The 18,290-nt window shown below is 42.3% G+C and overlaps 1 protein-coding gene across 4 annotated transcripts in view; it reads right to left on the reverse strand.

Moving 5' to 3' along the window:
• Positions 1-17,975, reverse strand: part of LOC117774014 (actin-binding LIM protein 3-like) — a 43,383-nt gene extending 25,408 nt beyond the window's left edge. Inside the window, exons 1-4 of one of the 4 annotated variants that reach the window (XM_034606012.1) lie at positions 17,549-17,975; positions 13,891-14,055; positions 2,168-2,351; positions 448-560 (exon numbers count right to left, since the gene is read on the reverse strand). In XM_034606012.1, coding sequence (XP_034461903.1) covers positions 448-560; positions 2,168-2,351; positions 13,891-14,055; positions 17,549-17,567 — 481 coding nt within the window. In that variant the 5' untranslated portion in view covers positions 17,568-17,975. The remainder of the gene's footprint in view (positions 1-447; positions 561-2,167; positions 2,352-13,890; positions 14,056-17,548) is intronic. The other 3 variants (XM_034606013.1, XM_034606014.1, XM_034606015.1) reach the window with 3 other exon arrangements.
• Between the last annotated feature and the right edge of the window lie 315 nt (positions 17,976-18,290).

Here is an 18,290-nt window from a genome sequence, read left to right on the forward strand (position 1 = left end):
AATCAGATGAAGAAGAATCAAGGAATGATTTTCTTGTTTCATCTTAGCCTGAATGTATAAAAAGGAGGATATCAGAGGACATTTAGGCTAAAAACACGGTGTAAATGATGCTGTTTCGAGTTGAATTCGAATGTCGGGGCTTGTGGACACTTGGATGACATCACAGGAGCAGTTTGGAGGCATTTTATGTTTTTTTCCATAGTTTTTTTCCCGTTTGAAGAATCGATCACCATTTACTTCAATTGTATTGGATTTGGCTGCAACACTGTTTTACCCCTGAAACTCCAGAAGTCTTTTGTGGACTCAAACATTTCACCCCCCCTCCATCGGCACAGTGGTGAGGAGTGAATATTCATTTCTGGGTGGGCTGTCCCTTTAAGTATAATCCGGTTAGCATTTTTGCATATGTTTGTGAGGCATGCAGTGATGGGGTGTTTGTTTTCTTACAGCTGGGCCCGTGGACCTTGACGGGCTTGTCGCTGCTCAGAGAGTGCGAGCACTGCTGACACACACACTTCTTCCCGCAGAAGGTCACCCTGTCGCCAATTGGGAACGGGCTCCTGAGAACAAAGAGCACATTTCAGCGTGGTCATGCAGATACGGCAGTGCAGAAATTCAAGTTAAAAGGGTCAGTTGACCAAAATCTCTATCATGCAGCCAATAAGTCATTTGTGGGACACATTTTTATTGCACCGGGCTGACTCCGCCATTTTTTCGAGATGCATGAGCCTAATTTGCAATCTCAGTGGAGTGTGTTGATATCATAGGAGTGGGCACACACAGGGGATCAAATGATCAAATGAGGGGAGCAAATGAAAACCTAATGATCTTTACATCTAAAACACGGAGCGATCGTTAGCCGTTTACAGATTGACTTCACAGACTTATACAAATCACGTTTATCAAGTCAGCTGCAGTCAACTGAACTGAAGCCAATATAGATTTATGTGATATATGATGATTAAAGAGGGAGCTGCCAACAGTAGAGAAGTATATCTTCTATATTGAGTGTGTCAATAAAAAATATTGTTAAATCTCTTCTTCCTGGTCCAGAGACATTTACCATTATGAGTAACTAAATGGGCAACGACTACTTTATTTTAATTAGTGTGAATACAGACACAGCAGTTACAGTTTCTTTATTATCTTTCTTCTTCCGTGTGTTTTTCGGTATCAATTTTGGGGTTTCGGTCCCTCGTTCAGCACATGTCTGCAATCACTAACTTTTTCCAACTATCAATATTCAGCTTTTTCTGTAATTCCTGGATTTTATAACGGGTGCTTCGAGAGTAGGACCTGGTGACATCATCACATGCATTTGAGCTTGATTCAGGAAAGCATTTCAGCAGCTCTACATTCACACTGCATTTTCAGCAGGAAATGCTTCATGTAGTTAACACTGGTGGTCTGAGGATGTGGAGTTTGAAAGAGGCAAGTTGAATTATGGGTAGAATCCAGGGCAACAAGACTGAGGAAGGCTGCTTCATTTTTGATTACTCCTCTTTTTTAATCTGTCTCCTACCAGCCCCCGAGATGTTTAAGTGGTATATTGATTAAGTTAAGACTGAATTAAGTTTCCAATATAAAGCACTGTATTTTCCTGTGTAATTAAAGTAGGTGTCTGGGCCTGAACAAATGACTTGACTTGCTGCCTGTTTCTCCCCATCCTTCAGTTTTTAATATCAGTAAAACACTGTGATAAACCCGCTAAAAGCACAGATTCAATAAACTTCCATTGACTGACAGAGGGATTTTGTGGCCGACAGCTCTCGTGCATCATTTAGTTTCAATTGTAAAGAGCCACCTGTGCTGTGTGTGAACAGACTTTCAAAGTCTGTAATCCACAATATGTGTTATTCTACAAGAATCTCAAATGCTGCTGTTGTTTTTATGGTCACAAGTTAGAGATGGAAAACTGTTTGGATCCCTGCAGACATTTCATTGACCTAAATGGTGGTAAAATGTTATCTGTGTGGTGAAAGAAATATCATAATTGCCCTCACCAATTTATCTTTAAAATTTAAATTTACAAGATGACATTATGGGTTCGGTTGGACACTTATGTAAGTTTGTGATGAACTGCCAAATTGACTTGTCCACCCTTCTTTTTCATGACTTTTTAAGTGTGAAATTGTTGCAGCTACACACTCAGACACTTATCCCTCACCTGCAGACGCTGCAGACGAAGCAGTGCGGGTGGTACGTCCTCCCCAGAGCAGACACCACCTCTCCAGTGATGTACTGGTCACAGCTGTCACACTGGGTCCCGTAGAGCCGCTGGTAGTCCTCGGTGCAGATGTACTCTCCGGAGTGGTGGAAGAAACCTGAGTGCACCAAGTCACAGCTGCACACTGGAGGGAAGGAGAGAAAGACATATGAGTTGGTTCATGTCATTGTTTAGAACTAGGAAGATTAAATGATGAGAGTTAAAAGAATATAGTCACTGTGTGGCAAGCACAAAATAGAGACATATGATTACCACAAACCTTGACAGTCTGTGGCAAAGGGGTAGTCAAGAAAGGAAGAAATTGACTGGGGCCCCAGCTGATCCAGAGCCCCAACAGTTTCGTGAGAATCCCCTTAAATTCTATGATCGACTACTTGGGACAACCATGGACAGAAACCCCCTTTCCAGACCTTGTGCAAATATATCTTTCTGCAAAAAAGCTTTGTAATTTTAAAGGTTTGGTTGAAGACTATCATGTATCAGGTGTTTCTTGGGTGGGCCGGTAAACTTGAGGGGCCCTTTTGTCTGGGGCCCCCAAAGTCCTCTGAAACACTCCTGACTAATATATATGATTACAACTCAAGTCTCTGCTATATATTGCAAAACTTGAGTTGTCAGTCTGCTGTCCTCTCACAAGCACCAGTATTAATCCACTTAACATGAGGTTTCACCTTCTGGATTGAGGGTAGGTAGAAAACATGGTTAGTGTGTGTGTGCGTGCGTGCGTGTGTGTGCGTGTGTGTGTGTGTGTGTGTGTGTGTGTGTGTGTGTGTGTGTGTGTGTGTGTGTGTGTGGAAGGGGTGGGGTTGTGGGGTTGTGGAGAGCGCAATCTGTTGTCCCGTCTGACCTCTAAAGGGTTAATACTATAATCTGGTTTTGGGGATTAGACCAGTAACCATCTAATCTGTTAATTTATACATTATGTTATGGTTCCCATGCATACAAATATATATACATATACAGTATTATATGGATTATAGATTACAGCTGTTTTTTCTGAGCATGTTTACACACACTATGCAATTTAATGTGTGTCTGTGGAGGCTGTTGTTTGATACATGTCCAGGTGAAGAGACTCCTGAGTCCTGAGTGCACACGGATGCACACACTGTGTTAACTACACTGTATATACTGAGCGCATGATGGATGGCTTTTATTTTGCAGATTCAAAGTCTCTCAGGCAAATGATTGCTTCTGCCCCAGCTGAGCTGAGGGTGAGGGGGCCTCTGCTGAGCTGGGTGGTTATAGGCACTTTAAAAGGAGATGAGCGATGATTTGCTTCAGCTGTCAGGGTGGCAGGAGCTTCCTCTTACCTCCCATCAGTCGCGTTTTCCAAAATGTGCCACAGCGTGCGACATGTGGTGAACACAACTAAGGGGAAATCCTCTTATGATGCCACCACTGCAACGATTTCTATCACGTTAAGTCCCAGAAATGAATCGAATCACTGACGCTGTCGGTGCCATGTTTTACCCACTCAGCTCCACACCAGTCAAAACATAACTGGCACTGGGATGTGATCTGCGGTGCACAGGCCCAGTCAGTGCAGGTATAAACTGCAGAGTGGTACCATGATACAACCTATGTGTGTGTGTGTGTGTGTGTGTGTTTGTGTGATGTGGGTTAGACGTCTGAAAGGCAGCCAACGGATCAAGATATCTGACAATGAACCGAATGTCTGGCCCCTAATTAAGCTAATGGCTCTAAACCCAGTGGAGTGAATGGATCTGATCCGAGTGCGTGTGTTAAGTGTCTCAGACACACACACACACACACACACAAAGAGAGCGAGAGATACTGTAGAAGAAGACAAGCAGTGGAAATGCCTAATTTATTTATCTATAGGAGCCATAATTTCTATTCAAAGCTCCTGTGGTATAGGCAAGGAGGCAAACATGAATAATCTGAACCATGGAATCTTCTTGTAATTTTACGTGGATATTAGAAAGCCTGCTCCTGATGGTGCATTTGGAAGTAAAAAATAGACAAACACACACACAGGTCCTATACGACAACTGAACAAATACACAGGTGCTATCTAGCAATAGAAAATACAATAAATAACGTAAAATATATATATATAACACTAAGATATATGCTAGAGGGCAAAGGTGTTGATGTCACTTCACCAGAGTGAAGACCGTTATTGCACTTAGACTGGAATATTGTGCAAAGCTAAAACAGCAGCACAGATAAATGTAGCTTACACACACACCAATAAGGCACCACACTGGAGAGCTACAGTAAGAGCTGCTGTACCCATGCACGCCGACATCCCATATTAACATGATGAACGATAAATATACAAATGCCCCCATTGCCAAAAGCCCCATGATAAACAGTACGTGATTAACAGTACAGGCAGAGAACCAAGGCCAGGTGACTTAATTTGTACAGCACCTTTCAACAGAGTGGCAAATCAAAATGTTTTACATGAGGCATAAAAGGCAAAGACCAAATAAAAAGACTCATAAATATGATTTGAAAGAATAAATAAATTAGCCAAAATTTGTTATTAAAGAAGTTTTAAAAAGTACAGAAGAGCTACAGTGATGTGCAATATATGAATAAACAGGCCTACATTTACATAAATACAAGGTAGCGACAAACAGAAAGGTTTTAGTTTAGCTGGAGAACATCTCTGCCCAGGGAGCCGGTGTAAAGGTCGGAGAACTGGTGTGAGTGGATTCACGTTCTCGGCCTTTGTGAGGACTCTGGCAGCTGCTCTGAATCAGCAGTAACTGTCTGATTGACTCTTGGAGAGACCTGTGAAGGCAGCGCTGCAGCTGTCAAGCCTACTTGAGATGAATCCATGAGAAAGGTTTCCTGTATCATGCTTAGACGTAAGCCTGAGTGGCGGTCTGGTTTTCTCTTAACCTTCATTTTACTCTGTTTTCAACCCAGAAAACTACACAAACAGGACGGACCTCCTGCAGAATCCTGACCTAATTGAACTGGTAGTTTTTCAGATCAGACGTCGTTTTGATGTGATTTTCCAACACAGACATAATGCTTATGTCCATCCTTATATTTATAGTTGAATGATCTTCCCATAATTTAGTTGATTTTAAGAAGATTAATCGTAGTTCATACGACAAAATCTGAAACATGAGAAATACCGACAGTATTTTAGTTTTTTGTCTCCTGTCTCTGATCTTCAAAGTGCATCTTTGAATCATTGTCAGTCTGTCTGAGACTAAAGCTGTCCACAGAGGGGGTCTAATAAATATTTGACATGTATCATATGTTCTTTTGGGTATAAAAAAATCCAACAAATCAACTATTCATTTCCTCTACAAAGGAGATAAAGTTTTCACGCCTGAGCTGTTTGTCAGCAGGAATACACAAAATCTACAGAACAGATTTCCACAAAACTTGGTCAAGGGACATTTTTCATCAATTTCTTTAACATTGCCAAAAAATATATATTTTTGACATTATAACTTATTTCCTATGGAGTAATTCCTGGATCTTGGTGGAAAAAATTGGCATATTTAGGGGACTGAAATCTGTAATTGTGTGGAGTTTGATCTGAATAGAAATCTGGGTTTAGTGGATCTGAATATAGTTTGATAGGGGCCTTAACGGAGGTATACGCTCTACTGAGTACAGTGTGATTCAAATAACAGTGTCTGTGTTGTGAGTCTTTCAACCAGCTATGACGACATCATCTATGCAAACCCACAAACAGTTGACCAACTCCTTTTAAGTGGCTCTGTCTCAAACTAACACGCTCACACTAACACGTTCACACCCTGCTGAAAACGTTCACACGTTCATCTCTGAGTGGGAAACTATTAAGATGTGGAGGAGAACAGGAAAGAGAGGGAGCCTCTCTAGAGGGACCTCTGGGATATGTGGACTTAAATTCACAGGCCAAATTTAAAATAACTGTCCCTTAGAGACCTTACGATCCTTGTATGGGTATTTACATGCTTTAATTTTCGTCTGAGTCATTTTCAATGTTTGGATTTTAATAATACAGACCATAAAGTCGGCTAATCTTTAATATAGTTTTGCTATACTTTGCTTCTCCCTGGTGAGCTTCTGTACTTAAAACTGGTGTTTTTTTGTTGGTCTAGTCTTATTAGCCATGATGGCTGCTTGGCTCTAGGGATGTCAATGTCAGCTGTTCTTTTGATCCATCACTTTCATCCAGATTAAAATATCTCAGTTTGATTGCCATGAAATTCATGGTCCACAGAGGATGAAGCTTTAATTGTTGGGCGCCACCATGAAGTTCACATTTGTGGTTTGAAGTGAAATGTCTCAACTGATGAATGGACGGCTATTACATTTGATAGAGACAATCAGGATCCTCAGGATAAATGGGTGATCGTTGATGGAAGGATGGATGGGTGGATGGTATGATGGATGGATGGAAGGATGGAAGGATGGAAGGATGGGTGGAAGGATGGTATGATGGATGGATGGAAGGATGGATGGGTGGATGGTATGATGGATGTAAGGACATCAACAGTCCAAAGCTTTGGGTTAAACATCTGCACAAGTAAGGACGTTCTAATTATCTAATTTAGCATGTAAGCATTCTCACAATCTAAATAAATTAGACAGCATACTAACATGCTGGAGTGCAGCTTCAAACAGCATGGTTTTAGAGTCTGATGAGGGGGCGACTGTGGCTCAGGGGGTACAGCAGGTCATCCACCAACCAGATGGTCGGTGGTACGATTCCCAGTTAGCATGTCGAAGTGTCCTTGAGCAAGACACTGAGCCCCGAAATTGCCCGTGACCACTGTGCCGGCAATGTGTGAATAAAAAAACACTTTAATTGCGTTGTGTGTGTGAGCGGGTGAATGTGACTTGTACTGTAAAGCATTTTGAGTGGACTAGTAAAGCTCTAGATAAATGTAGTCCATTAACAAGTGCATTTATATGACATTGATAATAACTTAAAACTTATAAAGTTCTCATCAAGAACTGTACAGAGTCTTTTTCTTTAGGACAAGAAGTAAATGGAGTGTGATTTATCCCCAAATGTCGGGGGTTATTCCCACATCCACTTCCACAAATGATAGACCTGCCCGTAATATATGTAAGAACATGAAGTCATACGATCCGATCAAAACTGCTCTTAAAACCATTTGACCTGTCAAGAACTTCACTAAATGCAAAGTCAACAAGATTTGTCTCCAACCCTAAATTAATTTCATTAAACTGAAGATTTCATGTCACGGATTTACAATGTAATTACAATAGAAGGAGCAGAAAATGTCAGCGCAGAGAATCTCAGAATATAAATGAGGAGTTGCCCTCCTGCCAACATCCATTACTCCTCCCTGTCCCATGACAGCTCGGTCCCTCTTGGGACAAATCTTCCCGCAGCCACTTGAACTCACCGTCTTAAGCTTAATGTTAAAATAGGAAAGAATTGTCACTTTCTGTGACCTCAAGCGTGACCTTCTCACCCTCACGTGACCTCCCCCTGACCTTCCCTGGCCCCATCTGTTGTCCCAAACTCGGAGGAATTTCTACATTTGGTCTCTGCTCTGTCTGCTGGTACGGCAGAAACCCAGACGGCTCCTGTGCAGACACAGCAGATACAGTCTAACCAGTCACAACAAGATCAACAGTGATTACCGATTATCAAGATGTGTTTAATGTTCTTGTATTAAAGTGAATTCAGCCTCCTGTATGTAAATCACAGGTGATTTCCTCTTGTCGACAGTAGATCCGGTGGTGGACATTGTTTTTATGACCATGTGCGACCTTTCAGAGAGTCAGGCTCCACGCTGTCTTTCTGTGCAGTTCAGCCAGACACCAGCGAGACGGCTGCAGTGACCACACAGGGATCCTCAGGGCAACTGAAGGGGACCTCCGACTTCTACGACTTATTATTCTCACCAGACAGAATAAGAAACCTCAAAGAAAATTTCCCGGGAATTAGTTCAAGCCACTTCACATTCACATATGAAGTTTAAGGACGGAGAAACTGCTCAGTCGGAAACTGGAGTCTACAGAAGCCACTGATAATGTTATTAGTCCCATCTGTGCTGCTCCTGCCCTCAAAATGTCTGTAATAAAGTCTGTAAATCTGATAAACGATAACAAATAAGAGAGCTGTGGTGCTTTTACAGAGAAGAAAAGAAAGACACATCAGGCAAATCCAAGATAAGATGGAGCTTTTCTTGTTCTTTGTATTTAAGGCCTTCGCACATTAGACATGGATTTTTTAGTAGGATAATTTACATGCCATTCATATTTTTCAAGTCAATGCAAGCTTTCACATCATCAACGGAATTTCCCAGGGAGATATTTTGCATTTTTTCAGCCCAAGCTCGATGTACAAATCTAACCCCTTCCTTCCAGTCTTTTCTCTCTTCTTGACTTTTTGCTCCACCACTTTAATTCTCCACCAGACTCTCTACTTTTCCCTTCCTGCTGCACGTCAGGGTGCAGGTTCAGCCGCGGTTCACCGGAGGAAGTGAAGTATTTAAATACTTTTCAACTGTTAAGATTGATTTGTAGCCTATTTGATGGAAGTGCTTGATGCCTGGACACAAAGGCGTAAACACACACACAGTTGGCAGAAAGACAGCAGTTAGTGATTCTTTTGTTCACTGCCAGCGGCTGAAGCAAAGGGTCAGGGGGGGTGAAGAAAGACATAAGCGAAGGAAAAACAGATTTAAGAAAGAGTGATATAAATGAAGATAGATGGTTGAAACAAGAACTCCTGGAGGCCTGACACACACACACACACACACACACACACACACACACACACACACACACACACACACACACACACACACACACACACACACACACACACACACACACACACACACACACACACACACACACACACGGTGGCTGTCTCCGTCTCATCCTCCTGATTTAGCTTCCAGAGACACAGAAAAACAAACATGCACATAGAAGAACACCAGCTCACTGATGCAAATGCTCATGAAAAGACGCACACAAAAGGAAAGTGCTCCACAGCCGAGCTGATGCAGAAGCTGCTGCTGCACAGTTTGTCCTTGAAGTCTCTTCAGAAGAAAATGCCAGTTCATCCGTGACTGCCTGTATGGCTAATGCTGATAAAACACACACACACACACACACACACACACACACACACACACACTGCTCAACCGATTTCCATGAAGGTTTGTGGAGGGGTGGAGCAAGGTCCAGGGAAGAACCCATTCAATTTTGGTGCGGATCTGGATCTGACATGTTTAGGAAGCTGATAGTTATGAGTGTGTGCAAATTTGGTGCATATCCAAATAAATATCGGGATCTAGTGAATTTAAATGTGGTTCCATAAGGGGACTGTTGGGCTTTGGTGGAGGTATGTTCCTCGATTAAGGCCCTAATGGGTCAGGCCTCGAAGTCATCTTATCTTAGGTGAAGGTGAAGCATCAGTTGTACAATACATCCAAATTTATTAGTGTGCACTTAACTTTAAGAGAGAAAATTATCCCAAAACAGTCTTAAAAATTAGGTTTTAAATAAAACAATAGACTCACAGCACTTTATTGCAAGATGGCTCGTGAAATGTTTTGATGCACGGTGCGAATCAGACGTTTTGAAGCGTTTGTCCTATTTTTCCAGGCGTGACTGAAGTGGTTATTTTGCAGAAGAGACACTGTAAGGTCATAGATGATGTACATGGCTCAATTTCCGAGTGAAAAAAAAAAAAAGAGGGGAGAGGAGAGAAGAGGGGAAGGATTATGTTAGACACGAGGCTGAGTGGAGACAGGGAGAAAAGAGAAGAAAAGCAAGATGGGAGTCAGGGGACAGATTAGAGGAAGCTGAATAGAGAGAAAGCATCATGTGTGAGGAGAAAGGGAAGCAGACAGCAAAGTGAGGGGATGAGGATGTGGAGGAAGAGAAGGAGAGACAGGGGGACCCGGGGGAGGTATCAATGAGGCTATCGATCTGTCCGTCCAGCACACGTCTGCCGTCCTGTCACTGTCTTCCCTCATCTATTCGCATCATCAACATGGGATGGATTTCCGCGCTGTAGCTTCTCGGCATTTGCATGAGTGTGAACAGGATGGACGCAGGCATCAAGGGCGGAGGAGGGGGGGGGGGAGGATAGAATGGGAAGTGTAACCAGCCAATATTCTAACTGAGGGATTACACTGGTACAATTCTGTGACACGTTATGGATTTTTGGCTACAATGTTAACACGGATAGAAAATTGGGTTTTTAATTGTGAGGCATTAGTGTTTGTCCATCAAACTGATGAGAAACGACTACGTACGAGCAGATACATGAAGATAATAATAATCCAAAAACTGGCATTATTCACTTTGGAATGAGGTCGAATTTAGAAAAGATCTTCCATCTTTTATGAGATTTGTATGAGAGCAGAAAGATATTATTTACAGAGTTGCTTTTTTCTTTGTCTTCTGAGTGATCAGCCTTGTTGAAAATTTAATTGCCACACTTTTCTGCATTTTATTCTTATTGCTCTGACAGGAAACAAACTTGTTGAGACGTTCCATGAAAAACCACAACAGTCAAACTTATGGTGACGCTATAGTTTAAAAAGTCAGTGCGGTTCATCCTCTGGGGACTGAAGCTGATATCTTTGAATCAAAATTCGTTAAAATCGTGAGGAAAAGTTCATGTATCAAGCATAACCCTACCCAGGATGTTCATTATATGTAAGTTAATCTTAATATTCTGTCCAGTGCATGGTCTGAAGTCTGAAGCTTCTGCGCATGAGAGAAAATTAACCAAGGCTGACCTGAAACCGAGAGGCATTTTTTCTGAACCCAACCCTAGCCTGAGAAAAAACAAACTGAGACCAAACCCGACAGGAATCCTGTATTTTGTGCCCAAATTCCCAACTACAGTCATGTGCAGTGTAAAAGTAGACAGCCAAGCCAACATGATCAAGCCCGATCCAAACCCGACCTGATGGGCTCGGGTCGAGCTGCCATCTTATCGACCTCACAGACTGTACATAAAGATGGACGACCTGACAGTCACACAAAAGTGAAGCCAAATGATCTACATCGCCCCCTGTTGGCTGGCTGCAGTGTAGGTCCTAAACCATGCCTCATCCATGTTAGTGGATGGGACATGGACCAAACTAAAAAGTCAACGTAAACAGTAAAGATGGTTTCTGTCATTTCAGGTCGTTCTTATAGCACTAATTCATTATGAAATGTTACATTTTTCCAGTAAATTTAGTTTTAATTAGTTATTTGACACCAACAACAGGGTGTAACATCACGATTGACTGATGAGAGTGACTAATTGGCTTGTATCGGTGGGACCTTGATACCGCGGCTCCACACCATCATTTATCACAAATCTACCCTCTTCTACTCTTTCTCCCTTCTCTCTTCTCTCCTTATCCCCCCAAAAAATGTTTACTTCAAAATGGCCACATTTTCGCAGGAGATTACACTGTTTACCAAACAACGATGCACTGTAACTCTCTGACATTCGCAGCCACAAACAAAGTAGAAAAATGTGAGAGAAGGAAACGACAAAGAGGGAGAGGAACGGGAGAGGAAAAGATAATGATAATGAGCAGATGAGAAAACACACACACACACACACACACACACACACACACACACACACACACACACACACACACACACACACACACACACACACACACACACAGATGCCCGTGTACTAAAAGCTGACGATTTGATTCTTGTCCACTTCATCAGCTGACGTCTACTCAGCCCTGCAGTCCATTAGCTAAAAGTCATTAAGCTTACTCTGCAAGATCAATTGTCCATAATAATAAATACTTTAATATCAAAGAGAGAACGCTTCCATCAATAAATCTGGCTCGTGTCCCGTCTGAGGGAAGGAGGGACTCCATTCAGCCAACGGTTAAAGTCACTCATTCAGCGGCAGCAGTCGTTTCAGCTCAGGTTATGTTTGAGTTCTGCAGAGAGAAAAAAGAGAAAAACAGATCCCCCTCCTCTCTCTGTGGCTATGTGGCTGAGCGCATTCAGGCGTGGTTACCTGCAGATCAAACTGTGTTGTCCTGCAGCGCTTTGGGACTGTGGGGGTCTCGGCCTGTGAAAGGAGATTCGCTGGTTGGAGTCTGACTACGAGCTGAGAAAAAACCTGCTGACTGCACTGCTACGCTAGCTGCTGACTCCAGACCTCGACTGGTGCGTTCTGTCCCACCTGCTCACTGGTGGACACAAATACTCACTGTGGGTGTGTGTGTGTGTGTTTGTGTTTGCACATGCAACCAGATGGACATGCATGAAAATAAAAGATCTTCAAATCCCATGTTTTAGCTGTTGTTTTATTTTTGTGTTACTGTGGAACTCATTTCTCTCTGAATATCATCTCCACATGTATCAGTTAAATGTAATCAGATCAATAATGCTAAGGTTCCATTCGGCTGCTTTACTTTAAGCAGTGGTGGAAAGTACTCAAGTACTATACTTAGGTACAATTTGGACATACTTGTGCTTAACTTAAATTTTTCCATATTATGCCACATTATACATCCACTGGGTTTATGTTTGCCAATATGAAAACTTTGATTCTGTTTACTTATTTCAAGTTGTATATATTTGGTTGTGTTTTCCTTTTATTTAGAATTATTTAGAATAAAGATTATGGTAACACTGTAAAATATGTTTTCTTTGTCATAAGGGCTTTTTAAATATATGTTTATATGAGCTTTTTACAGCCTAACATCAGTAATTGCATCTTACTCCAAAAAAACATCTCAGTTGGGCTCTACTTTCTACTCCGACACATTTGACAACTTCAGTGTAGTTACTTTTACGACGTAGATTTTACACAATGGATGATGTGATTAGCTTTTAAAACACAAAACATTGTTAAATGTCAAACTAGTGGTTTCCGATCTTGAAGGCTTATGACATCTTACAAAAAGCAGTGAGTAGTTGAGGCCACATTTCAGACGTCAGAGAATCAAAGATTAGAGAAAAAGTCCAGAAACTGAAAACTGATTTGTGTATCACAACTTCCTAAATCTTTCCTCTAATCACCTCACGACCCTTCAGATATATCTTGTGTCCCTGGATATTAAACTGTTCATCAAACTAGCTTCACCTCCGACAGCTTGGACGCTGAAGACCTTTCTAAACATGTGACTTTACCCAAACAAGATGATAGATGATAGCTGCAATAAGCCTGGCCTGTCGATCAGATGCCACCAAAATCACTTCACCACAGCAGCAGACACTTGACGAGTATCAATGGTACAAGGTCCAAATCCAGTTGCCAGTGAATACATGCTGCTTATGCTGGAATATTTAAACAAAACTATAATTCCTCTAATGTTTGAAGGATCAAAGATCTTCCCAGCTTCTCTTCACTGTGGAGATTTCACGTCACCTCGTGCTTCTGGTGACAGCAATTACTGATACTTCTGTGCCACTGAAAGTCTTTTCTTCTTGTACTTTGTGCTTGGCTTTGAACCTGGTAAAGTCATCACTCAGTTTCTATTTCAGCGAACACAGAAATCGTCACTGATCCCGTTGTGCTGGCTCTTTCTTGTTTGACTACTGATTATTATTTAATAGTCAATCATGTACAATTGAGTGGGTGGAATCCACACATGAAAACCTGCGTATTAGACCAAGACTGACGTTGTGTGTGAGGATGGAAATATGTGTGAATAAGGAAGCGTATTTTTGTGTGTAGGTGTGTGGAGAGTTTTTCTTTTTACCTTGGCACGTGAAGCACTGAACATGGAAGTGTGTGTTCTTGACGCGCACGACCTCCCCGCGACACACCTCCCTGCAGCGCTCACACACAATGGGCGAATTTCCACGACTGGAGAGCGGAGAGCTGCTGTTGTTGTTTCCTCCATAAAGACCAGACTGGTACTGAACTGTTGGGAGCGGAGGATGAAAAACATGTCAGGTGCTGTCTTTTTCAGGCCTTTCCCCTAACAACTGATCAAAGCCTGATGAAAAGGAAAACATGGAACGACTGCTTCAGAAAGAGAAAGAGATCAGACGCATCTTTTCCCTCATGTGCTACATAAATGTGACAGCCACGCACACGCTTTAATGTATAATGAATGTGGAAAAGAAGCTGCTTGTTTGTCTTAGATATTAAGTAGAAACGAATCACATCCACAAGTTAACTAAATATTATTTTACTTGAATGAGTTTTCCTAATCCTCAAGAAACAACTGAAAAGAAATACAAAGTAACATGATGGTGAAGACACACAAACACAATAATCACATTCGCTGTCTGCTGAAGGTTTAGAGGAGATGAAGACGGCTCAGTAATTGACTTTGTGAATAGTAGAGGCTCGTGGACAGTCTGTCACTGTGCCAGCGAGGAGAGAGCAGGTCTTACAGCAAAGTGTTTCCAGAGCGACGGATTGAAACACAAAGACAAACAAGTAACAGATCAAACTGCTCACGGCCGTCAGTGTAGGAAATACAGGCCTGTACTTTATTACACATCTAAATGTATTCAATGAATCATTGTAACACAGTTCTTCTGTTATAACTACTACACTTTACATATTCATACACACCAACGCAGTAGCGTACTTCTGGGGATTGCAGTTTGACCAACAGTTTGTTGAGCCAGCACTTTGTTGAGCCAGCACTTGGCTAAGCAGGTGTTCACAGTCTCGAAGTTGGTGACCACGGGCCCTCGCCTTGCCCAACAAATGTTCAAGATAATTGACATCTCGTTGAAGTGCCCGGCAACCCCTGCAGTTGTCCTGAGCTTTGACATGTCTAGTGGTTCTTCTGTTGTAGGCCATGGTGATCAGTTTGAATCAGGAGCAATGTTATTGTTCAGCTGTTTGTTGCTGGTTGAAGTCTTCTCCTCCTCACAATGGTAAGCCACAAGATGATCAGTAGGAAATGATGTGAGTAAGAAACTGCACATATATATATATATATGTGTAAAATGTTCAATATCAAAGCCATTTCATTAAAGCCATTTCATTAAAGCCATTTCATTAAAGCCATTTCATTAAAGCCATTTCATTAAAGCCATTTCATGTCATTACTGATAAAAGACATGAAATACTGGATACTGTACATGTTTCCAGCTTGTTAGTTTGTTTGTTTGTTTGATACGTGTGTGTGTGTGTGTGTGTGTGTGTGTGTGTGTGTGTGTGTGTGTGTGTGTGTGTGTGTGTGTTGGTTATGTGTATTGGTTTTTGATATTGTTGTGTTTCATCATTGTGGTGGATGGTGCTCTATTATTAAGTTTGCTTATTTTATGCTGCAACATCTGTTTTTTACTGTGTATATGTCAATAAAGCTTTGCATCCTGAAACCGACTCATACATGACAGACAGAGTCACACTAACGGGGCAGAGAAGGGCACAGCGAGGCCGTTCAGGGATTACACCTCTTCCATCCTCACTTGTGAAACTGGTCAAATCCCTCTTAGTGAAACAAGTACTTCTTTACGCTGTCTGACTGATGGATTTGATTTACTGCAACAGTTGGCTGTACCCTACACGCACAAAAATCTGAGCAATGATTCTGCCGCATTCTGCTCAGTTCAAAGACATTTACACTTAATGCTGCAGCTTCCCAGAGTATTATTCAATCATATAGCAAACTTAACATGTCAGGAGGTTAAGCTGCGGGAGAGCAGCAGGAGAGACACAGAGAGTTGTGGATCTATAAACGTCAGCAGAAAAAAAAAGGTAAAACTAGGACTTAGATGTTTCCTAACAGATCGTATCATCTCTGTGTGTGTGTGTGTGTGTGTGTGTGTGTGTGTGTGTGTGTGTGTGTGTGTGTGTGTGTGTGTGTGTGTGTGTGTGTGTGTGTGTGTGTGTGTATGTGTGTGTGTGTGTCTAGGTCTAAGCACACACGTGCCACAGAAGCTGGCATTGGTCCTGTAGCCAGATGGCTGCACAAAGACTGGAACCACAGACAGAGAAAAATCTGAGCCACCTGTGTGTGTGTGTGTGTGTGTGGCTGCTCGCATGTGAGTGGGTGTTATTAATAGTCATCTTAAATGTTTTATGTTGGTGTTCATGGAATTGATGAAAAACATGCAGCATTAGCATGAAGTGTGTGTCATGTCCTTTTTTCACATATTTGTATTACTTTTCTTCCGAGATTGTTTCTTTCTCTGCTGCTTTCTTCCAACTTTTGAAATGTACCTTTCATCATCATCATCATCATCATCATCATCATCATCATCATCATCATCATCATCATCATCATCATCATCAACATCTTTGTGTTGTCGAGTGCAGAAGAGCACGTCGCAGACCCAACTAATTTGATTTTCACAGAAACATTTTTTTTAATTAAATCTCGCCTCTTGTCTCTCAAACAGCCTCAAAGTCAAATGAGCCATTTATTCTGCAGCGTTTGACAGCATCGCATATTCATTCTGACCTTTGACCTCGTGGATAAACAGCCTGGATAAAAACCAATAAGCTCTGTCCCCTGGTGTCACCCAAGCCAGTCGGCCGAACGATAATCCCCTTCTTTTCTCTGGCAGATTCTCGGGGTTACAGTGGCTCAGCGGGGGCCCCTCTGCTGCGCTTTACATGCTTGGGATTGAACAGCGACACTGACACATGAATATTAATGTCCTACATATCTTGCTTTGTTGGGATGTATGAAACTAAACGGCTGCTTGGATGAGAAGCTTGATGGAAGCATGGTCTGCTCAGCCACTTGGTTTCTGATTTGGGGGAAATACATTTTGGGATTTAGTGGTTTCACATCAATAAAAACCTTCTCTGATTGGATGTTGGAGTATTTTAAAATCTCCCCTGCACAGCGTCAAACCAAAGGATGTGCTCCTTTGTCGTCCGGCTATCAAAGAGCAGCAGGCTTCTTCCCTTTCATCCAACATATCTGAGCAGCTCTCTCACTTTTCTGACTTGTATTGATGACAATAACTGATTTATCTGAATGTTGCATATCTGGTTACTTTAACAGAATGAGATTGACCAGTTTGTGTAACGGGGGGGGGAGGGGAGGAATCCCTCGTTAAAGAAATCTTTATCGATCAATGCTTAGTTACACACATCAGATCTTGCACGACAAAACTGACAGACGTTGACATCGAGCAATACACAAAACCGACCTGTGTCTCTAACCTTCATTGACAGGGAGCTCGCTAATGACATGATGAAATACAGTGTCAATAAGTGAGCCAGTGATCAATAACCTCAGTGAAGGGCTGTTTATGTCTACTTCAGTTTAAACCCTCCCAGGACACTGTGGTATTGATTAGGCAGAAGTACACACACACACACACACACACACACATATATGAAACACTCACACATTCCCCACCATCATCTACACACACACACACATACTACACATGTATAGACACAGACACACACATGCACACACACCCATTTCTTACCATTAGTCGGTCCACTCATGGTGGGAAGTGGAGCAGCAGTCACTGAGTCCTCCAGTCAACTCTCTCCACTTTAACTCTCCCTCTCTCTCCCTCCCTCTCTCCCTCTCTCTCTCTCTCCGTGTCTGGGCAGGGCTTTCCCTGCTCCTCCCGACAAGCGGATTAAATGCTGCTGCCAGGCGGTGGACCACCTCTCCACCCTGCGTAAAGGCAGGAATCAAACCGCCACCTTCAGCATCCTCCTCTTCACCACCAAGCCCTCAGCTCCTGCTTCTGTCATCCCATCATGCCCCCAGCGGTGCGGTCCTGTGGTCCGGGTGCAGAGGAGTCCATTCCTCCGCTGTTCTCTGGCTGTGCGCTCCGGTGGATCCGTGCGTGCCAGTGCGCGCCGGTGAGGAGACTGAGCCGCTGGATGGAGAGTTTCAGAGTCAAAGCTGCCCGAGCGTCTCTCACCGGCCAGGGCGGAAGTTTGTCAAGGTGCGAGTGCGCCGACTAGCGACTGAACTCTGAAGTGTCCAATTAAAAAAAAAAAAAAAACACTGTCCAAGCCTCTGTCTATGGAAGCCGATTAGCGCCACTTTGTTTAATCCTGTCAGTCATTGTAACTTTCTCAAAATAATGAATTAAAATGTAAAAACAACAATTTATAATCTCGAAATAATTCCTTAAAATCTTAAAATGACGACCTAATAACTTAAAATAATGGCATTAAAATCTAAACATAATTACTAAAAATCTAAAAATA

This window comes from Hippoglossus hippoglossus, chromosome 14 (assembly GCF_009819705.1).
Source record: "Hippoglossus hippoglossus isolate fHipHip1 chromosome 14, fHipHip1.pri, whole genome shotgun sequence".
Lineage (NCBI taxonomy): Eukaryota > Metazoa > Chordata > Actinopteri > Pleuronectiformes > Pleuronectidae > Hippoglossus > Hippoglossus hippoglossus.